The sequence below is a fragment of the Setaria viridis genome, chromosome 9 (genome assembly GCF_005286985.2).
Source record: "Setaria viridis chromosome 9, Setaria_viridis_v4.0, whole genome shotgun sequence".
Lineage (NCBI taxonomy): Eukaryota > Viridiplantae > Streptophyta > Magnoliopsida > Poales > Poaceae > Setaria > Setaria viridis.
In genome coordinates, this window is record NC_048271.2 from 44,345,864 (window position 1) to 44,362,070 (window position 16,207).

General features: G+C 43.9%; 1 protein-coding gene and 1 pseudogene across 1 annotated transcript; one reads left to right on the plus strand and one right to left on the minus strand.

The window, feature by feature from the left end:
• Positions 1-8,394: 8,394 nt before the first annotated feature.
• LOC117841002 (premnaspirodiene oxygenase-like) lies at positions 8,395-12,039 on the plus strand (annotated as a pseudogene).
• Positions 12,040-13,372: 1,333 nt separating this feature from the next.
• On the minus strand, positions 13,373-16,126 carry LOC117835071 (uncharacterized). The gene is made up of 9 exons (XM_034714431.2): positions 15,971-16,126; positions 15,690-15,809; positions 15,492-15,559; positions 14,954-15,059; positions 14,806-14,874; positions 14,595-14,652; positions 13,895-14,130; positions 13,738-13,789; positions 13,373-13,657 (listed from the first exon to the last, which is right to left on the minus strand). Exons 1-9 carry the CDS (start codon positions 15,971-15,973, stop codon positions 13,590-13,592), a joined length of 780 nt encoding a protein of 259 aa, XP_034570322.1. The 5' UTR covers positions 15,974-16,126; the 3' UTR covers positions 13,373-13,589.
• Positions 16,127-16,207: the final 81 nt, after the last annotated feature.

Below are 16,207 nucleotides of genomic sequence, written 5' to 3' on the forward strand. Positions count from 1 at the left end.
ATGAGGGGAGGCACGAGGGCCTCAGGCGGATTGGCTTGGGGCACCCTCCTCTGGAGGTCCCCTTCGATGACAAATCTCCTGATTAGATCTAAATCCCTATTTCTTCTCTTGTAGTGGCAGCGGCTAGGTGTAAACTTGTCGAGATCCTCCTCGTTTAATGTCTTGGGTATTTATAGTTGGCGGTGTCGGTTGGGGTGCCTTCGAGGCCAAGTATCTAGAAAATAAACCTAGAAACATCATGGGCAACCTCCTGGTGAAAGGGCGCGACGATCGGGGACGAAAACGGGCCAGACCGATCGGCCTGGACCCTCTGTGCCGATCAGCCTGCCCTGTTTTGGGCTACAATGCCTGAGTGCTTCATACGAAAGTTGTAGATCTCGTCGAGCTATGCAATTTTTCGTGTAAATTCGGCTCAATCAGAGTTCAAATGAGGAAGATATGACCCGTGCAAGTTTCAGCTCCTCCTGCGGGCCTGCAGTTCAATGTTCATGTTTGGGCCTTCCAATATCCAAAGTCCTGGCCCAATTACAACTTGTAGAAAAACCCTTCATTTATATTGTATTTCCTGTGATTTTGCAATATGGCCCAAAACACAATACATATGCAAATATGGGGTTATTTTAGGTACCAAGTGGCGGGTTAGTATAAGAATATGATTGAAAACACTAGTTAAATGACATTAAAAGTGTGTCAATAACGAGCGTCAACATGACCCTAAAGTGATGGACTCTTTAGGGCAAGTACATCACTACACCTCAGCGTCTCATATGGTGCCACGTAGGATTTTTGATGATGTGGAGGAGAGAGAAAGATGTCGTTGCTTCATGTCATTAATGCATGAGGACCCTATAAGACCACATCAATGTACTTGCCCTTACATTTGTGCTTGTGCGGTGCCGTCTAAAAGGACAGTCCACCAGACCACCACTATGAAAGGGCACACCAAAAGCGGAGATGTTTTTTCCCTGTAAATTTCCTCCTTTGCTCATTGGTTGGAAAAAGTCAATACTACTCTTATAGCACTATGCCAGAAATGATTTGTGCTGGCACAGGCAAATTAGCGTCTGACGGGTGTGATTGGCACCCGTCAGCACAAAGCTTCCTTGGCTGACGGGGGAGCGCCCACCAGCATAGTGGCCACTGTGCTGGTGGGCAACGCAAGCACCCGCTAGCACAGATGCACCCCATCTGTGCTGGCGGTGGGCTTATGTCGCCCGCCAGCACAGCGCTCGCTATAAGTGCTCCTGTTCATCTTCTTCCCGAGGCAACCTTCCATTTGGATCTTGCTCGAGAGGAGCTTTGAAAAGCTCCAAAAACACCAAATCTAAGGGGGAAGGTTTTGCTCTTAATTTCTTTGGAGGAGGTGGCTATATAAGGTGAGTTTGTGCTATTCCAACCTTCTTTTTTAACTTCTATTCATCATTTCTAGCTTCATTAGCTTATCATCTAGATCTAGATCTAGAACTAGGAGAGAGAGGTGGGAAGAGAGAGAAAAAACTAGAAATGGATTATTTTTGTAAATAAAATTCTATGGTCATATTATAACCATTACAATGCTATGTTTGTTATTTTAATGTAATATAAAATTAAGTTTGATTATATTTTTCCTACTTATTAATTATTACATCTATAGTTTTAATTAATGAAGTTGATTATCTCAATATATAATTGAGTTTGATTTTTTCCCTTCTTCTTATGAATTATTACATCCATGGTTCAATTGATTCTCATTTAGGGTAATATAGAATTGGTTTTTATTAAATTTTTCCTACTTATTAATTATTACATTCATAGTTTTAATTAATGAAATTGATTGAATTAATATATAATTGAGTTAATTTTTTTTCCTTCTTCTTATTAATTATTACATCCAAGGTTTAACTGCTCGGGAAAAGCTCAAAAAAGACCAAATATAAGGGGAAGGTTTTGCTCTTGATTTCTTTGGAGAAGGTGGCTATATAAGGTGAGTTTGTGTAAGTACAACCTTCCTTTTCAACTTCTATCCATCATTTCTAACTTCATTAGCTTGTCATCTAGATCTAGATCTAGATCTAGAACTAGGAGAGAGAGGAGGGAAAGAGGAAAAAAAATCTAGAAATGGATTATTTTTGTAAATAAAATTATATGATCATATTATAACCATTTCAATGCTATGTTTGTCATTTTTAAGTAATATAGAATTGAGTTTAATTTTTTTCCTCCTTATTAATTATTACATCCATAATTTTAATTAATGAAGTTGATTATCTTAATATATAATAGAGTTTGATTTTTTGCCTTCTTCTTATTAATTATTACATCCAAGGTTTAATTGAGTTTCATTTAGGGAAATATAGAATTGTTTTTATTAAATTTCTTCCTACTTATTAGTTACTACATGCATAATTTAATTTAGTTTATGGAATAGCTCTTTAAATTAGTTAATGTAACATAGAATTCTTCTCATAGGTTGTTAAAGATGGATCATAGAGCATGGATGTATGGCATATGGAGACATTCACTTACTTTCATCTCGGAGGTATCGAAGTTTGTGGAGGCTGCGAAGAAGCACGCTCGCATTTGCAAGACAAAGCAAATACATTGTTCGTGTTTTGACTGTAGCAACAATATTGTATGGGAGGACACTAATATCATCAAGAGGCATTTAATAAAGCGAGATTTTGTGGATGGATACACAATTTGGTCCCACCATGGTGAGGCAGGAGGTACTTCTAACAACACAGACATCGATACTGGCTGTGATGAAGTGGGTGGTGATGATGCAAACGACAATGATCATGTTATGATGGATGATATTACGATCGTGGAGATAAAAATGGTGATCAAACAGATGTGCGTGTGGAACCACAAGTGGACGAGGAACGTGATGTTGATATGAAAGACATGTTGCGCCACATTGAACCGGAAGTGTTGCTAGGGAGTGCTAAAGGGTTAGAGAATTTTGAGACACTCAAGAAAGCAGCAAAGTACCATATGCATATGGGATGTAGGAAGGGGTGGATAGTGCTGCGTTTCGTCCTTCATCTTCTGTTCCTGAAGGCTAAATTCGGCTGGTCAGACAATAGTTTCAATGATCTCCTTACTCTGCTGAGAAATTTGCTCCCGAAGTCTAAGTTTGTGCCAAAAAAAATCATACGAAGCAAAGAAGATTATCAATCCATTGAAGATACGTGTGCAGGAACCACTGCATATTGTACCGCTGTGAGTACGCGGCATTGGAAAAGTGTCCAAATTGCGATGCTAGCCATTACAAAAGTAATGCCAATTACTGTGAGGACTGTGCCGGTTCCTCCATCAAGAATAAGAGTAAGAAGGTTGCAAAGAAAAGTGCTGGTGCTCAAGTGGAGGACGAGTCCTGTATAGGTACTGACACGACGACTCAGTGCAGAGTCCCTACCTTGGTGATGTGGTACTTGCCGGTGGTGGAACATCTGAAACGTTTGTTCTCAAACCCAAATACCGCTAAAATGATGACTTGGCATGATGAGTAAAGGATGACGAAAAACTTTAACAACCTTCCGATGCTCGCCAGTGGAGGACCTTCGATGCCAATCATCTAGAGTTTTCATATGAAAAAAGAAATATACAGTTCACGTTGAGTACAGACGGTATGAATCTATTTGGTGAAAGAAGCAGCACACACAACACATAGCTAGTGCTGATGACCATATACAACCTTCCTCCATGGCTATGTCACAAGAGAAAGTTCCTTCTGCTAATCATTCTCGTACAAGGCCCGAAGCAGCCTAGCCTTGACATAGATGTTTTCCTTGAGCCATTGATGGAAGATATGCAGAAGCTTTGGGAAGATGGGGTTCGGATGTGGGATGAGTACAGACACGAGCACTTCACACTAAGGGCCATTATCTTTGTTACCATCAATGATTATCCCACCCTATTTGCCCTGACAGGTCAGGTAAAAGGTAATAAAACATGCGTAGTTTGTTTGGATGGAACATCATGTGTGTACCTTAAGGGATCTATGAAGACAGTGTTCATGCAGCATAGGCGCTTCTTATTGAAGACGCACAAATACTGCAGGATAAAGGACCTTTTTTATGGCACCAATGAGAATGACTTTGCTCCAAAACTAGCTATTGGTAAAATAGTATTTGAAATGTGCGTGAAGATCAAGTTCAAACTTGGTAAGAAGTTATTAGGTGGTGCTGATAATTTGAAAAGGGGAAGGAAGCAGGCTGAAACTACAGACGTCGCAGACGTGCCATTTAAGAATATGTCAATCTTATTTAAGTATTTGTCATACTGGCGAGAGTTGGTGGTGCACCATGCCATTGATGGGATCCCCGTCTTTTGGTGCCAATGGGTCAAACACCCGAATGACGTTACAGATGACAATTATGGGTTGACACTTGTAGACCTAGCCAATGTAGGTTACAAAGATGACCCATGGGTACTCGCTGAGCGTGTCGCATAGGTATTCTACATAACTGACCCTATGAATGCAAAGAAGCACATTGTCGTCTCTAGAAAACAAAGGATCCTTGGAGTTGAAGGTGTAGGGGACATTGAGTATTACAATCAATATGAGGAATTGGACCTTTTCAAAAACCATGAACGAAGAATCAAGTGTGTTGAAGCAAACATTGATAAATCCCTGAAGCTATGGTTATGTACTGTACTGACTGTGAAGGAAGAATTGTGAAAGAATAAATTACATTTATTTTCTCTTATGTTAAGACTAATTAATATTCTTGTAAGACTTATTAATTATCTTGTAAAACTTTATTAATGTGGATTAGACTTTATTATCTTGTAATTGACTGCCAGTATAAGAAAAGGGTAGTCCATGCCACAATACAATATAACCAGTTCTGATAATAGTGCAAGTTATTACATCAATAATTAAATGTCCTAGAGAGAACAAGTTCAAATGCATAAGAAAAGGACAGCGGTACAACCATGAATGTTACATATTTCATACTTCGGCTCACCTCCTTAGATATGGAATATAGTTAAGGTCTCCAATCGTCCAGCCAAGAACTTCATCAAAATAAGTTAGAGCACGGATGAGTGCACTCTCCTTCGCTTCACATGGACGACCACATACATTACTATAAACGGAGAACATAGTAGATATTAACTGATGTGGCCTATAGAAAGTGAGTTGAGCCTGGAACTTAAAATATGGTGTGAACATCGGGTTTCGACCCATGTAAGTCAAATGAAGACTTTCCATAACTTGATCCAGAATCGCACGAAGGCTCGCTTCGGCAATGGTAGTACCATTTATATCCTAAAAAAGATGATTAGAGCATGATGAAAGTTAAAAGAGGTAACACTACTGAAGTTAAAAGAATGATAAAAGAATATTCCATACCATGTCATGAAGCTGAGAAAGCCTCTCAGTAGTCACAATCACATTGTTGTCTCCCTTCTCGAGCCATCTAATTCGAAAATATCACAATCACATTGTTGTCTCCCTTCTCGAGCCATCTAATTCGAAAATATGAGAAGTCTGGCACAAAGTACCCATGATCCTTAAGCTGCTCTAGGCAAGCCTCCACGACGGTCCTGTCAATAGTTACCCTAGATGGTGCTTTGCTACCCCATGCGGCAATTGAAACCATCAGGATGGGCTGTCCTAGTGACAACGAGGTGAAATCTGGATCTCGAACAGGTACTTGAAAAGAAAGATGCTTTCTTTCCATATTTGGTTCACCTACGTCCTCAGTTGGCACCACAGGAGAAGTACTACCTAAAACTTCGACAACATCTTTGAGCCATCTAATATTATTGATAACCTGCCATGGAATTGAAGAATATTACTATATTGGGAATTGTTCCTCTGCTTTGATCGTCAAATGGCAAGTCAATGGCGCCATGGAATTGAAGTCCTGGAAGACTAGCGGGAGTGTCATCGTGCCCGAAATGTCCCATGCCACCTCCACGGCTGCCACCACCACGGCAGCCACCTCCACGGCCGCCGCCACCACGGGAAAAAGAACCACCACTTGCCATAGTTAGTCCAAACTATCCACATAAAATTTACAAAATGCTCAGAATAAAAGATTATCCAAAATAATGGAAGAAATTTATAATTGTTGGTTTAGATCTCATGAACAATGTTATAACTAATCATAACATATTTATTATCATTTTGCAATTGTATGGAATAAAAAAAGGTAGAATGTAACAACTTTTATTTTCTCACACAATCCTTATGTAAACAAAATTTACACTGTCTATATGAAAAAATAATATATAGTGGAAGCAAATAATTTAGAAGCAATAACGCAAAACTTATTTGAACAACATATACAACTAAACGATTTACACTAGAACTAGCAAATTATAGCAATTGCAATGTAAGTAAAATTCATATAAATAACCATATATATGTGGATAGAATTTCAATCAAATAATCAGATCTACTTGAAAAATAGGAAAAAAATGGAAAAAAAACATCAACCGGCCGGTGAGGAGGATGGCGATGCTCGGAGGACGCGGCGAAGGAGTCTCGGGCGAGGAGGAGGGTCCGCGGCGATGACGGACGGGTAGGACGGCGGCCTGGCGGAGGGGAGCACAATGCCGGGCCGGGCGGACAATGCCTCGGGCGGCCAAGCAGACGCCCGGCGGCGGCGCTCGGGGAAGAGAATGACGGCACTCAGGGATGAGGACGGCAGCACGAGGGAGGCGCGGCGGAATCCGGCAGCTTGACTGCATGTGTTGCAAAACCGCTGAGAGTTAGAAAAATTTGGTCCCCCGGCCTGGGTTTATGTGTGGACGCGGCAGTGCTGGCGGGTGCTAACGCGGCCCGCCATCACAGCTCCTCTGCGCTGGTGGGAGCGACGCCGCCCAGCGCTGAGCCTCTGTGTTAGCGCCCGCCAGCGTAGAGGAGCACTACTGGCGGGCCACATTAGTGCCCACCAGCGCAGTGGTGTCAAGAAATTTTCAACCGATTTAAATACTTGATAAATGATTTCAAAATTGTTTCAAACTTTTACACATGAACATAAATATTATTTAGTGAATGTAAAAAATATAATTTCATGCATAATATAATGAGAATGACTAGTTAGTTCACTTGTCACTATAGGTTGAAACACCTCATGAGTTATAAGGTGATCATGACTTGCATATAAAATTATCGGACAATCATGATATTTGGTATATAACCACTTTAGCAGTGAACCAATATGGATCAAAAATATTAACACAATTTTGAGATAGTTTAGCAGTGCGTCCTTCCCAAATGGATATCAAGTCATTTTGCTAAACCATCGTCACTACGCACGTCATTATTGCCATGTAAGAAAAGATGTACATTGACACCTCAAGTCAGACAGGTAATCCTCGCTGAGGCGAGCGAGGTTAGTAAGCTTTTCGCTCGCTACCAATAAACATGCATGCAATACTACGCAGCGCTGAGCAAAGGCACGTGCCAACTTTTCAGCACCGGGGATTAACGGCATCGGCAGCAGCTGCCAGCCTGCGCTGCCATGCATTCATCATCCATCCCGTGCCGCCACCACGGGCAATTAAGCACATGCATGCATATCTACACACACGTCAAGTGGGCAAAGCAAAATTTGTCGCATATAATTAAAGCACTTGTGCGTATAAAACCAATGGATCTGCATGCACCAATTTAATTAATTTGTCATGCTGTGCACATCGATCTAATTAAGTTATAGTACAAGTAGCTAGGAGTACATGTACGAGTACATACTGGTCGCTATCGGTGTCTTCTTCATGATCAGACCATCATTTGGCTTCCACTGCATTCTGTTCTTCCTGCTAGCTTTAAGTCGTAAGAGACATCATCTGTAAATTTCCTTTGTAAGATCACGGCAGCACACCACAGCAGCTCGGTTGCATGGTGTCGTAGTTGTAAACTTAATTTTTTCTTCTTAATATAAAATACATGTTCAGACACGTTCTCCAAAAAAAATTTGACAACGGCACCAATATTTAAAGTTTTGTTAATACTTTTAAAGTACCAGTATATTTTCCTTTCTTATCCTTATTGTCAAAAAAGAATTAAATAAATTTACACATAATTAAAAAGTATCATAGTAATTTCTTACTATTTTTTACTTCTTCCCACCAAATTAGTACTTCTTGATACTTCTCTTTTGATATTTTATGGTACTTTCTTTTCTTTATTTTCACCGTTGGATTTTGCTGGATGGACGACTTAGATTTTGCTGGATGGACGGCTCTCTTTCTTTTTGTTTTTGAGCACTCTACAATTCCTCCAATATTTTTTTCCCGAACACGACGGCATCAAGATTTGCGTGGTCGATGGCCGATAGAGTGGGCGTTGCCTTGCTGCCCCCTCGTTGGTGCTATATATACCCGCCACCACCGAGGGAGCTAGCAGCACCAAGCAAGCAAGCAGTACAAGACTACTAGCAAGCACTAGCCGGGAGGTGTAGCCATGGACGAGTACTTGTACCAGTCGCTGCTCCTCTCCGTGGTCGCCGTGGCGCTGCTGCAGCTGGCGAAGCTGGCCCTGAAGAAGCCGGGGGCGGCGGCGCCGCCGCTGCCGCCGGGCCCCTGGAAGCTGCCGGTGGTCGGCAGCATGCACCACCTCGTGAACGTGCTGCCCCACCGCGCGCTGCGGGACCTGGCGGCGGCCCACGGCCCGCTGATGCTGCTGCAGCTGGGCCAGACGCCGCTCGTGGTGGCGTCGTCCAGGGAGGCGGCGCGCGCCGTGCTCAAGACCCACGACGCCAACTTCGCCACCCGGCCCAAGCTCCTCGCCGGGGAGATCGTCGGCTACGAGTGGGCCGACATCCTCTTCGCCCCCTCCGGCGACTACTGGCGCTGTGGCGCAAGCTCCGCCAGCTCTGCGCCGCCGAGATCCTCAGCCCCAAGCGCGTCCTCTCCTTCCGACACATCAGGGAGGACGAGGTGAGCACTAAGCAGCAATGTCCATGCATTGCGGCGTAATAATTAACAAATGCATGGTTGCATAATAGGGAACAGAAAAAATTGCCACAAATAGAACTATAATTATGATGATGACTGCACAGTCACCAAACACGGGTTGTACGTAATGATTCTGACGTGGACAGACTAAAGTACATCAAACAAAAGTGACTTTTCAATTTAAAGGCGAAAGGAAACAGATAAAGAAACAGGATAATGAATGAAGAACAGGAACTGCAGTAATTTTGCTGTAGTATGCATTATGCAGACGTGTTCACGCCCATGCATATATACTATATGCAGGTGATGCGGAAGGTGGAGGCGATCCGCGCGGCGGGGCCGTCGGCGCCGGTGAACCTGAGCGCCATGTTCCACAGCATCACCAACAGCGTCGTGTCCCGGGCCGCGTTCGGGAAGAAGCGGGAGAACGCGGCGGAGTTCCTGGCGGCGACCATGGCCGTCGTGGGCCTCTCCAGCGGCTTCAACATCCCGGACCTGTTCCCGACGTGCACCACCGTGCTGGCCAGGCTCACCGGCATGACGCGCAGCCTCAAGGAGATCCACAGGACCGTGGACACCATCCTCCAGCCTCCAGGAGATCATCGAGGAGCGCAGGCCGCCCGCGACGTGAAGATCGAGAGCGGCGCCGCCGCCAAGGACGTCGACGTGCTCATCGGCCTTCAGGAGAAGGGCGGCTTCAGCTTCCATCTCACCAACAGCGTCATCAAGGCCATCATACTGGACATGTTCGCGGGTCGGACGGGGACGTCGGGGTCGACCATGGAGTGGGGTATGTCGGAGCTGATGCGGAACCCGGCGGTGATGGAGAAGCTGAAGGGGCAGATCAGGAGGCGTTCCGGGGGAAGGCGGCGGTGACGGAGGGAGACCTGCAGGCGAGCAACCTCCGGTACATGAAGCTGGTGATCAAGGAGGCGCTGCGGCTGCACCCGCCGACGCCGCTGCTGGTGCCCCGGGAGACCATCGAGGCGTGCGAGCTGGGCGGCTACACGATCCCGCGTGGGCTATCGGCCGCGACCCCGAAGGACGTCGGTGAGTTGGTGACCCAAAATCTGCACGCTTCTGCATCGAACAACACGGATGATATGGGAGCTTTGTTTAACTAGTGCAGGCTCCAAATCGACTCGCGACTGGTGCAAGGCGCGCCAGTCAATTTGATCTGAAAATTGACAAGGTAAACATTAAATTCCTGAACCGATCGGCGGCGAAGCCTTTCGAACTCATGGGTAGGTGTTCTTGAAATAAACATTATAACAGATAGATATTTATATAAGTATTTGGTGTAAATAAAATATTAATGGCATGTACCATCGGCTATGTCAGCCGACGGAAAAAGATAAAGCATTGTAACACAACAGCCATAGAAGGGGAGCTCTTGTTAACCACATGCTTATCAAATAAGCTAACAGATCTAGCCAATATCTTTATAAGTGTATTGAACTCAGACAAGGCAACACGAATGAGAGACCATTAGCATAAATTTACTAACTTAAAAGATTACAACATAGCAACAAGGACCAGCCGATGCTGACTGTAAACAAGCCAGATACATTATCACATCTTAATTAATATCTTGACAAGTGTATTGAATTTAGACAAGATAACACGAATGAGAGGGCATTAACCTCGATCTGATAACAAAAAAGACTAGAGCACAATCACCAAAAACCTCTTGCCTACCGCTTATAAGCCTATTAAGGTAACAAAGTCTAATCAATATCTTGACCGTGTAATTGAACTTAGACAAGGTAACATAGTGAGAGGGTATTAACTTTAACCCGTTAATCTTAACAGACAGGCTCGCGGCAGCAAGGCCTCGCATGCGCCCCTATCGGCTCAATGATGTCACCATACTTCCGTCAGATACGAATAAGACCCGACCGAAGCATCAGCTCTCAATGGTAGCACGCTAACATCAAAGGTCTAACAGTTAACAATACGAGGGGCGGGGTAAAGATCTATCAAACCTAGAATATATAAAGCAGTAAAAGCATGCAAAATCTACCAGCCGATACGATCTGATAACTATGAACGTTTAAACAAGACAAGGGAGCCGATCGATAACTTGAGCAACATCAAAAATAAGCAAAATATTGGACAAAGCCTAGAAAGTTCTACTTGCAATCTAAGATAACTCGATAACTAGCCACACAACAATATCAGAATATAAGACTTAACTTAGAAAGTTCTGATAGAGGTTGTAATGACTGGGTGACGGTACTTACAAGCTCGCCTAAGATTAAAGCCGATGCAACCTTGCGTGCTAGAAGGAACTCATCAAATCTACTCTACTCCTACTCCTAGGGTTTTGGTGGCGTGGCGCTGAAAGGTTGTATTGATTGATTGATTGATTTTACAAGGCTCACGAATTTATACTTGGAGCAAGCTAAAATCCTACTCGATTATGACATGACTATTATAACTATTCCTAAAAACTACTAAATATAAATCTCCACGCTTTATTTTATTTGGTGGAGTTGATTCTACTTCGGACTAGGCCCGTTAGTCTTCCATTGGTTCCCGAAATCATGGTCAACAGCGGTCAGTCTTGGTCAACGTGGCTTCATCGGTGGCCCTTTTCTCTCTCCTTCATCGGCTGTTAGAATCTTATCCACAGCGGTTGACTCTGGTCAAAAACTGATGTCAACACGAGTTCATGCCAAAGCGGTTTGAGGACGGCGGGGCGACTTCACCAGCTGCAATTACAAGTTCCTGGCCTTCAGCTCCGGCTGCCGGATGTGCCCCGGCTTCAACTACGGGCTCACCAGCATGGAGCTCGCCCTCGTCGGGCTTCTCTACCACTTCAACTTGTCGCTGCCGGAGGACGTCAAGAAGGTCGACATGGAGGAGGCGCCTGTGCTCGGCATCCACCGCCACACGCCGCTGGTGCTCTGCGCCACCCCGTACATCCCTCATGTTGCCACCTAGCAAGCTACATCGTATAGTTTGGCCATAAGGCACGAGGCCCGTGGGCCGGCCCACGTCATGAAAATTTAGCCTTGTACAAGTTCGGCCGGCACGGCCTTCTCCGTGCCCATGGTGGCTCGACTCGTGCTTAGTACCAGGCCTAGGCCGCTGCGTCAGCCCGTGGACTTGCTTGGCCCAACACGATTAATGGGCAGCCCGCTAAGGCTCGCTAGAGGTACATTTAACGGCCTAGCCCATTACGGCCCGCAAGTCTTTTGAATGTATTCGTGAATGCTTTTCATAATCTAGTTGTATTTTTGTATATGCTAAATATATATGTATATGTGTTTGTATAATGACTCTAATTTTTTGCCTTTGAAAATCTAATTTGGTAAAGGTTTTTTTATGGTTGAGCCGGATTGGCTGTGCCATGGTGTACCTTCGGGCCACAGGAAGGCCCGGCACGACTAATAGCCCTTAGTGCTGAGCGTGAGCTACTGTGTTAGCCCGTGGGCTAGTCCGTCCTGACATTATTACGCTTCGTGCTTCACCGGACGGGGTCTAAACATGCTGAGCCAAACCGTGCATGGGCAGGCCGGCCACTGCATGCGAAAAATCAATTCCCCGGTCGTTATTCAACCGGCTTATCAGCCATCAAACAGTATTTTCCTCTCACAACAAATCAGCCGTTTCAGCTTTTCAGCCGGCTTATAAGCTGAAGCGAACAGGCCTTCTCACCCACCTTCTCACATGCGCCCTCCTTTATTCTTCCATGTGCTCCGACGCTCCTCCGACGACAAATTTGTGCATGCAACTCTCTCTCTCCCCAAAAAATCAGCTCCACATGTACATGCACACACACGAGTTATCATGGCCATTGATCCTCCTCCTGCTGCACGGATCTTGATGCATGAATATTCAATCTACCATGATTCTTTCCACCTACCTCACTAATCTCAACGCAAGTTGAACTGTGTATGGCCACATGCACATGTGATTTTTCCATGTTGCTCTCCCTCTCCCTCTAATGTAAAGCACGCACGAATTTTGTCGAACTCTAAAACGTTTAGCCAACAACGGTCATTATATTGGTGATTAAACTAAAAAAACTATATTGGTGATTTGGTGATACAAGAAAGCTGCAGCTTAATTCGCGTTCTAATGTACATTTCTTATGGTCATGATTCTGTAGCCAATAACTAACATAAAAAAAATTGCGCAGATCACTCACCGAACAAAACTCTACCTCAGGTATGCCGATGCTTCGTACTCGTTGCTAGTAGGATTCCGAGTAGCACACGTTAGTGCGGAAGATGCAATTGCGACTCGAATAACGAAAGAAACTCGTTTGATCTCAGTATAGAAGACGAGGACTGGGCCGTTCCTTGGCCCAAAGACATCTCAAATGTCAGACTCCTATGAGGTGGGCCTTTAACAGATTCTGGAATTCGTTATGAATTTCAACTATTGAGATATAAAGGACCCTACGCTCTCAAGATATAAAGGACCCTACGCATAACCTTGATCAAACATCCAGTTTGCTACAAAGGCATTTGGACACGTAAAGTTCGTTGTTCAGCCCAAATCAAACCGACCAGAATTCTTTTCCTTACTGTTTCACTAAACTCTGTTACTGTAAGCAGGAAGGCAACAGTGCAAGTACAACACAGTTCCATAGTATTACACCACAAAAATTTTATCCATAAGACCACAGCAGCTCAGATGCGTTTAGAGGTTCACCATCACGTATAACAGAACAGAGGTTGGTTCTACACTAGTAGGACTGCATTGATGCAACCATCATTCTCTGGATTGTTAGTAACTTGAGCGTATTTACCTGCACCATGGCAAACAGCGATTATCGAAGCTGACAAGGTAACGCAAAAAATAAACAGATCACAGCAAATGATATCTTACCCCAGACAACTTTTCCAGCAGGAGTCACAAGACCAAGTTCACTCACATTAACCTGAAAGTTGATTCTGTAAGCTAGGCATGTGCAACTAAAGAACAATTGTAACACCATGATTTAGTGCAATGCTGATCCATGAACTAAGCAAAATGCACGACATACCTCAATGATGGTACCCCTTGTCATAACACCAAGAGATGTATACATTGGACCATTAGGATTTTTCTTTACTGAGATAATGTCAAGATTAAACGTGCACTTCAATTCAGGATGGGTCACATGAGCTTTGGTGAAACGCAAGCCAGTTGGCCGGATGAACCGCTCATACTTTGGGGGCTTCCTTGTAAATCCAGATCCAACAAATGTTGCTTTTGTGACCATTCTCTTCCACTGCTTAGCTGTACATGAAAATAGGTTCACAAACATTATTTAGTTTTCCATTACCATAGTTTCAAAATCATCATATTTTCTTTGAGTTTTCATGTTGGTTCAGCATGGCAGAGTCCAAATGAAAATTGGTTGCAGGGTTACAACTCTAGAAATGATAGTGCTTACTAATAGTTTCGGGAAGAGATGATCGCCTACCATGTTTAGTGTAGATATTACAGGCCAAGTGAGCATGCGTTATTGTTAATTTAGCTAGTCGAGATTAATATTCACCCATAGGAATTTTTCCCCTTCCAGAATGCACTTTGTTGTGGAAGGAAATGATATGGAAACCATACAGATGCTCAAAAAGATTACAAGAAAACTTCATAAAAGTTACTCGACACATGATTAATCTTTTGCAGACATTAGCAAAGTTCATCAGCCATCAGCCATACGAAGTTAAGAATAATTCTTCCAATACAGCAATACTTACTTTTCCGTTTGCCAGTCCGAAGAACTTTGAACATCTCTTCTTCTGCCACAGGTCTAACCTGAAGAGACATTAGATTAAATTGCCGTTAGTCAATAAAGGAATTGCAGGCTGCTTGTATTCTTTTAACTATCTAGATGCTTCATTGCTTTAAGATTTTGCACAAGACTATCTTGGTCATTGAAAAGTAGGTGGTGCTCTTTAGAAAACTGACCTTTGGCAAAGGAACATCCCATTTACCAGCTTTCTCCTTCCTCTTTTGCTTAATAGTGTTACTAAGAACCTGCATGCCATAAAATAGAAGTGGTCAGGTATACTTCTTAAAAGTGAATGCAAGAGTAATACAAGGATGATGCAATTACCTTTGCTCGTTGTGTCTGATCACGATCAAGTAGATATGGTGGGAGAGCTCCTTCCTGAACATCCTCAACCTTATCTCTATTAGTTGACTCATCGTGCATTTTCAGACTGCAGAAATTTGTCACCAATAAGCACATCATATAGCCAGCATTGTGAGTTACATCATTTTAAAGTAGAAACACGCCATATAATTTACACAATCAGAAACAACATAAAAAAGCAACCTATCTCTGCAGCCTAAATACTGCGCACATACAAATTAGTACCTACAGATAATGAGTCTAGGTCCACAATTACAGTTTGAGTTTCCAAACAGAATATGAAATCATCAATCACGTTTAAATTCCAGTAATCAGGAGCACCTACGCAAAACTAGAAGTATATATGTATTCAAATGACATGTGCTTTAGGTGCACATTGAATTTAATGGATTAAACATTTTGGAAATTGCTGCGCAGAAACTTAATGCTCATCTTAGTAATCCCTCTTAGGTTTCACTCCCTATTCATATTTAGGGGAGAAGATAGGAGGACCACTTACGTCTTCTTCATCTGCGCCTTCTCGGCATACCGCTTCTTAGCAAACCTCTTGCCCTTGGCACCAAGCAGCTGTACCACCACGAAATTAAACAAACACAAGCGCGAGCATCAGCAACACAATCCCAGTAAAAAACAGAATACCAAAAGAATGACAGAAGAGTGGCACAATTCCTCCGATTGGGGCCCACCCGCTACCCACCTTCTGGGCCTGCTTCGAGTTCTTGTGCACCTCGCGCGCCTGGCGCTTGCGCTTCCGCTCCTCATAGTCAGGCCGCCGCCCATGGCGCTTCTGATGCAGCTCTATGTAGTCTCCCTGCGGCTGCAGCGCGATCCCCAGCACAGGAAAATTCAGCAAAATATCGGGAAAAATCAACCAAAAAATTGAGAGGAACCAATGCATTCATCATGTTTCGGGGCGGATTGGAGCGGAAACTGGGAGGATTTCGGCCCCAGGTAAAGAGGACGGGACTTCGCACTTACCATGGCGGCGAAACCCTAGCGGCGCCCGGTGCAGAGGAGGGGGAAGGGAAAAAGGGAACGAGCCGTTGCGGCGTGGCTATTTATACGTGCCCGCTCCATCCGGTGGTGCGCGATCGGCACGTGAGAGTCACGTGAGGCTATACATGGGCCGGGCCTAACGGGCCGTGAAGCAAAAACTTTCTTCTCACCTCTCGGTCGAGGATCTATTTGCAATTTCTCAATCTCTTCGAGGGAAAA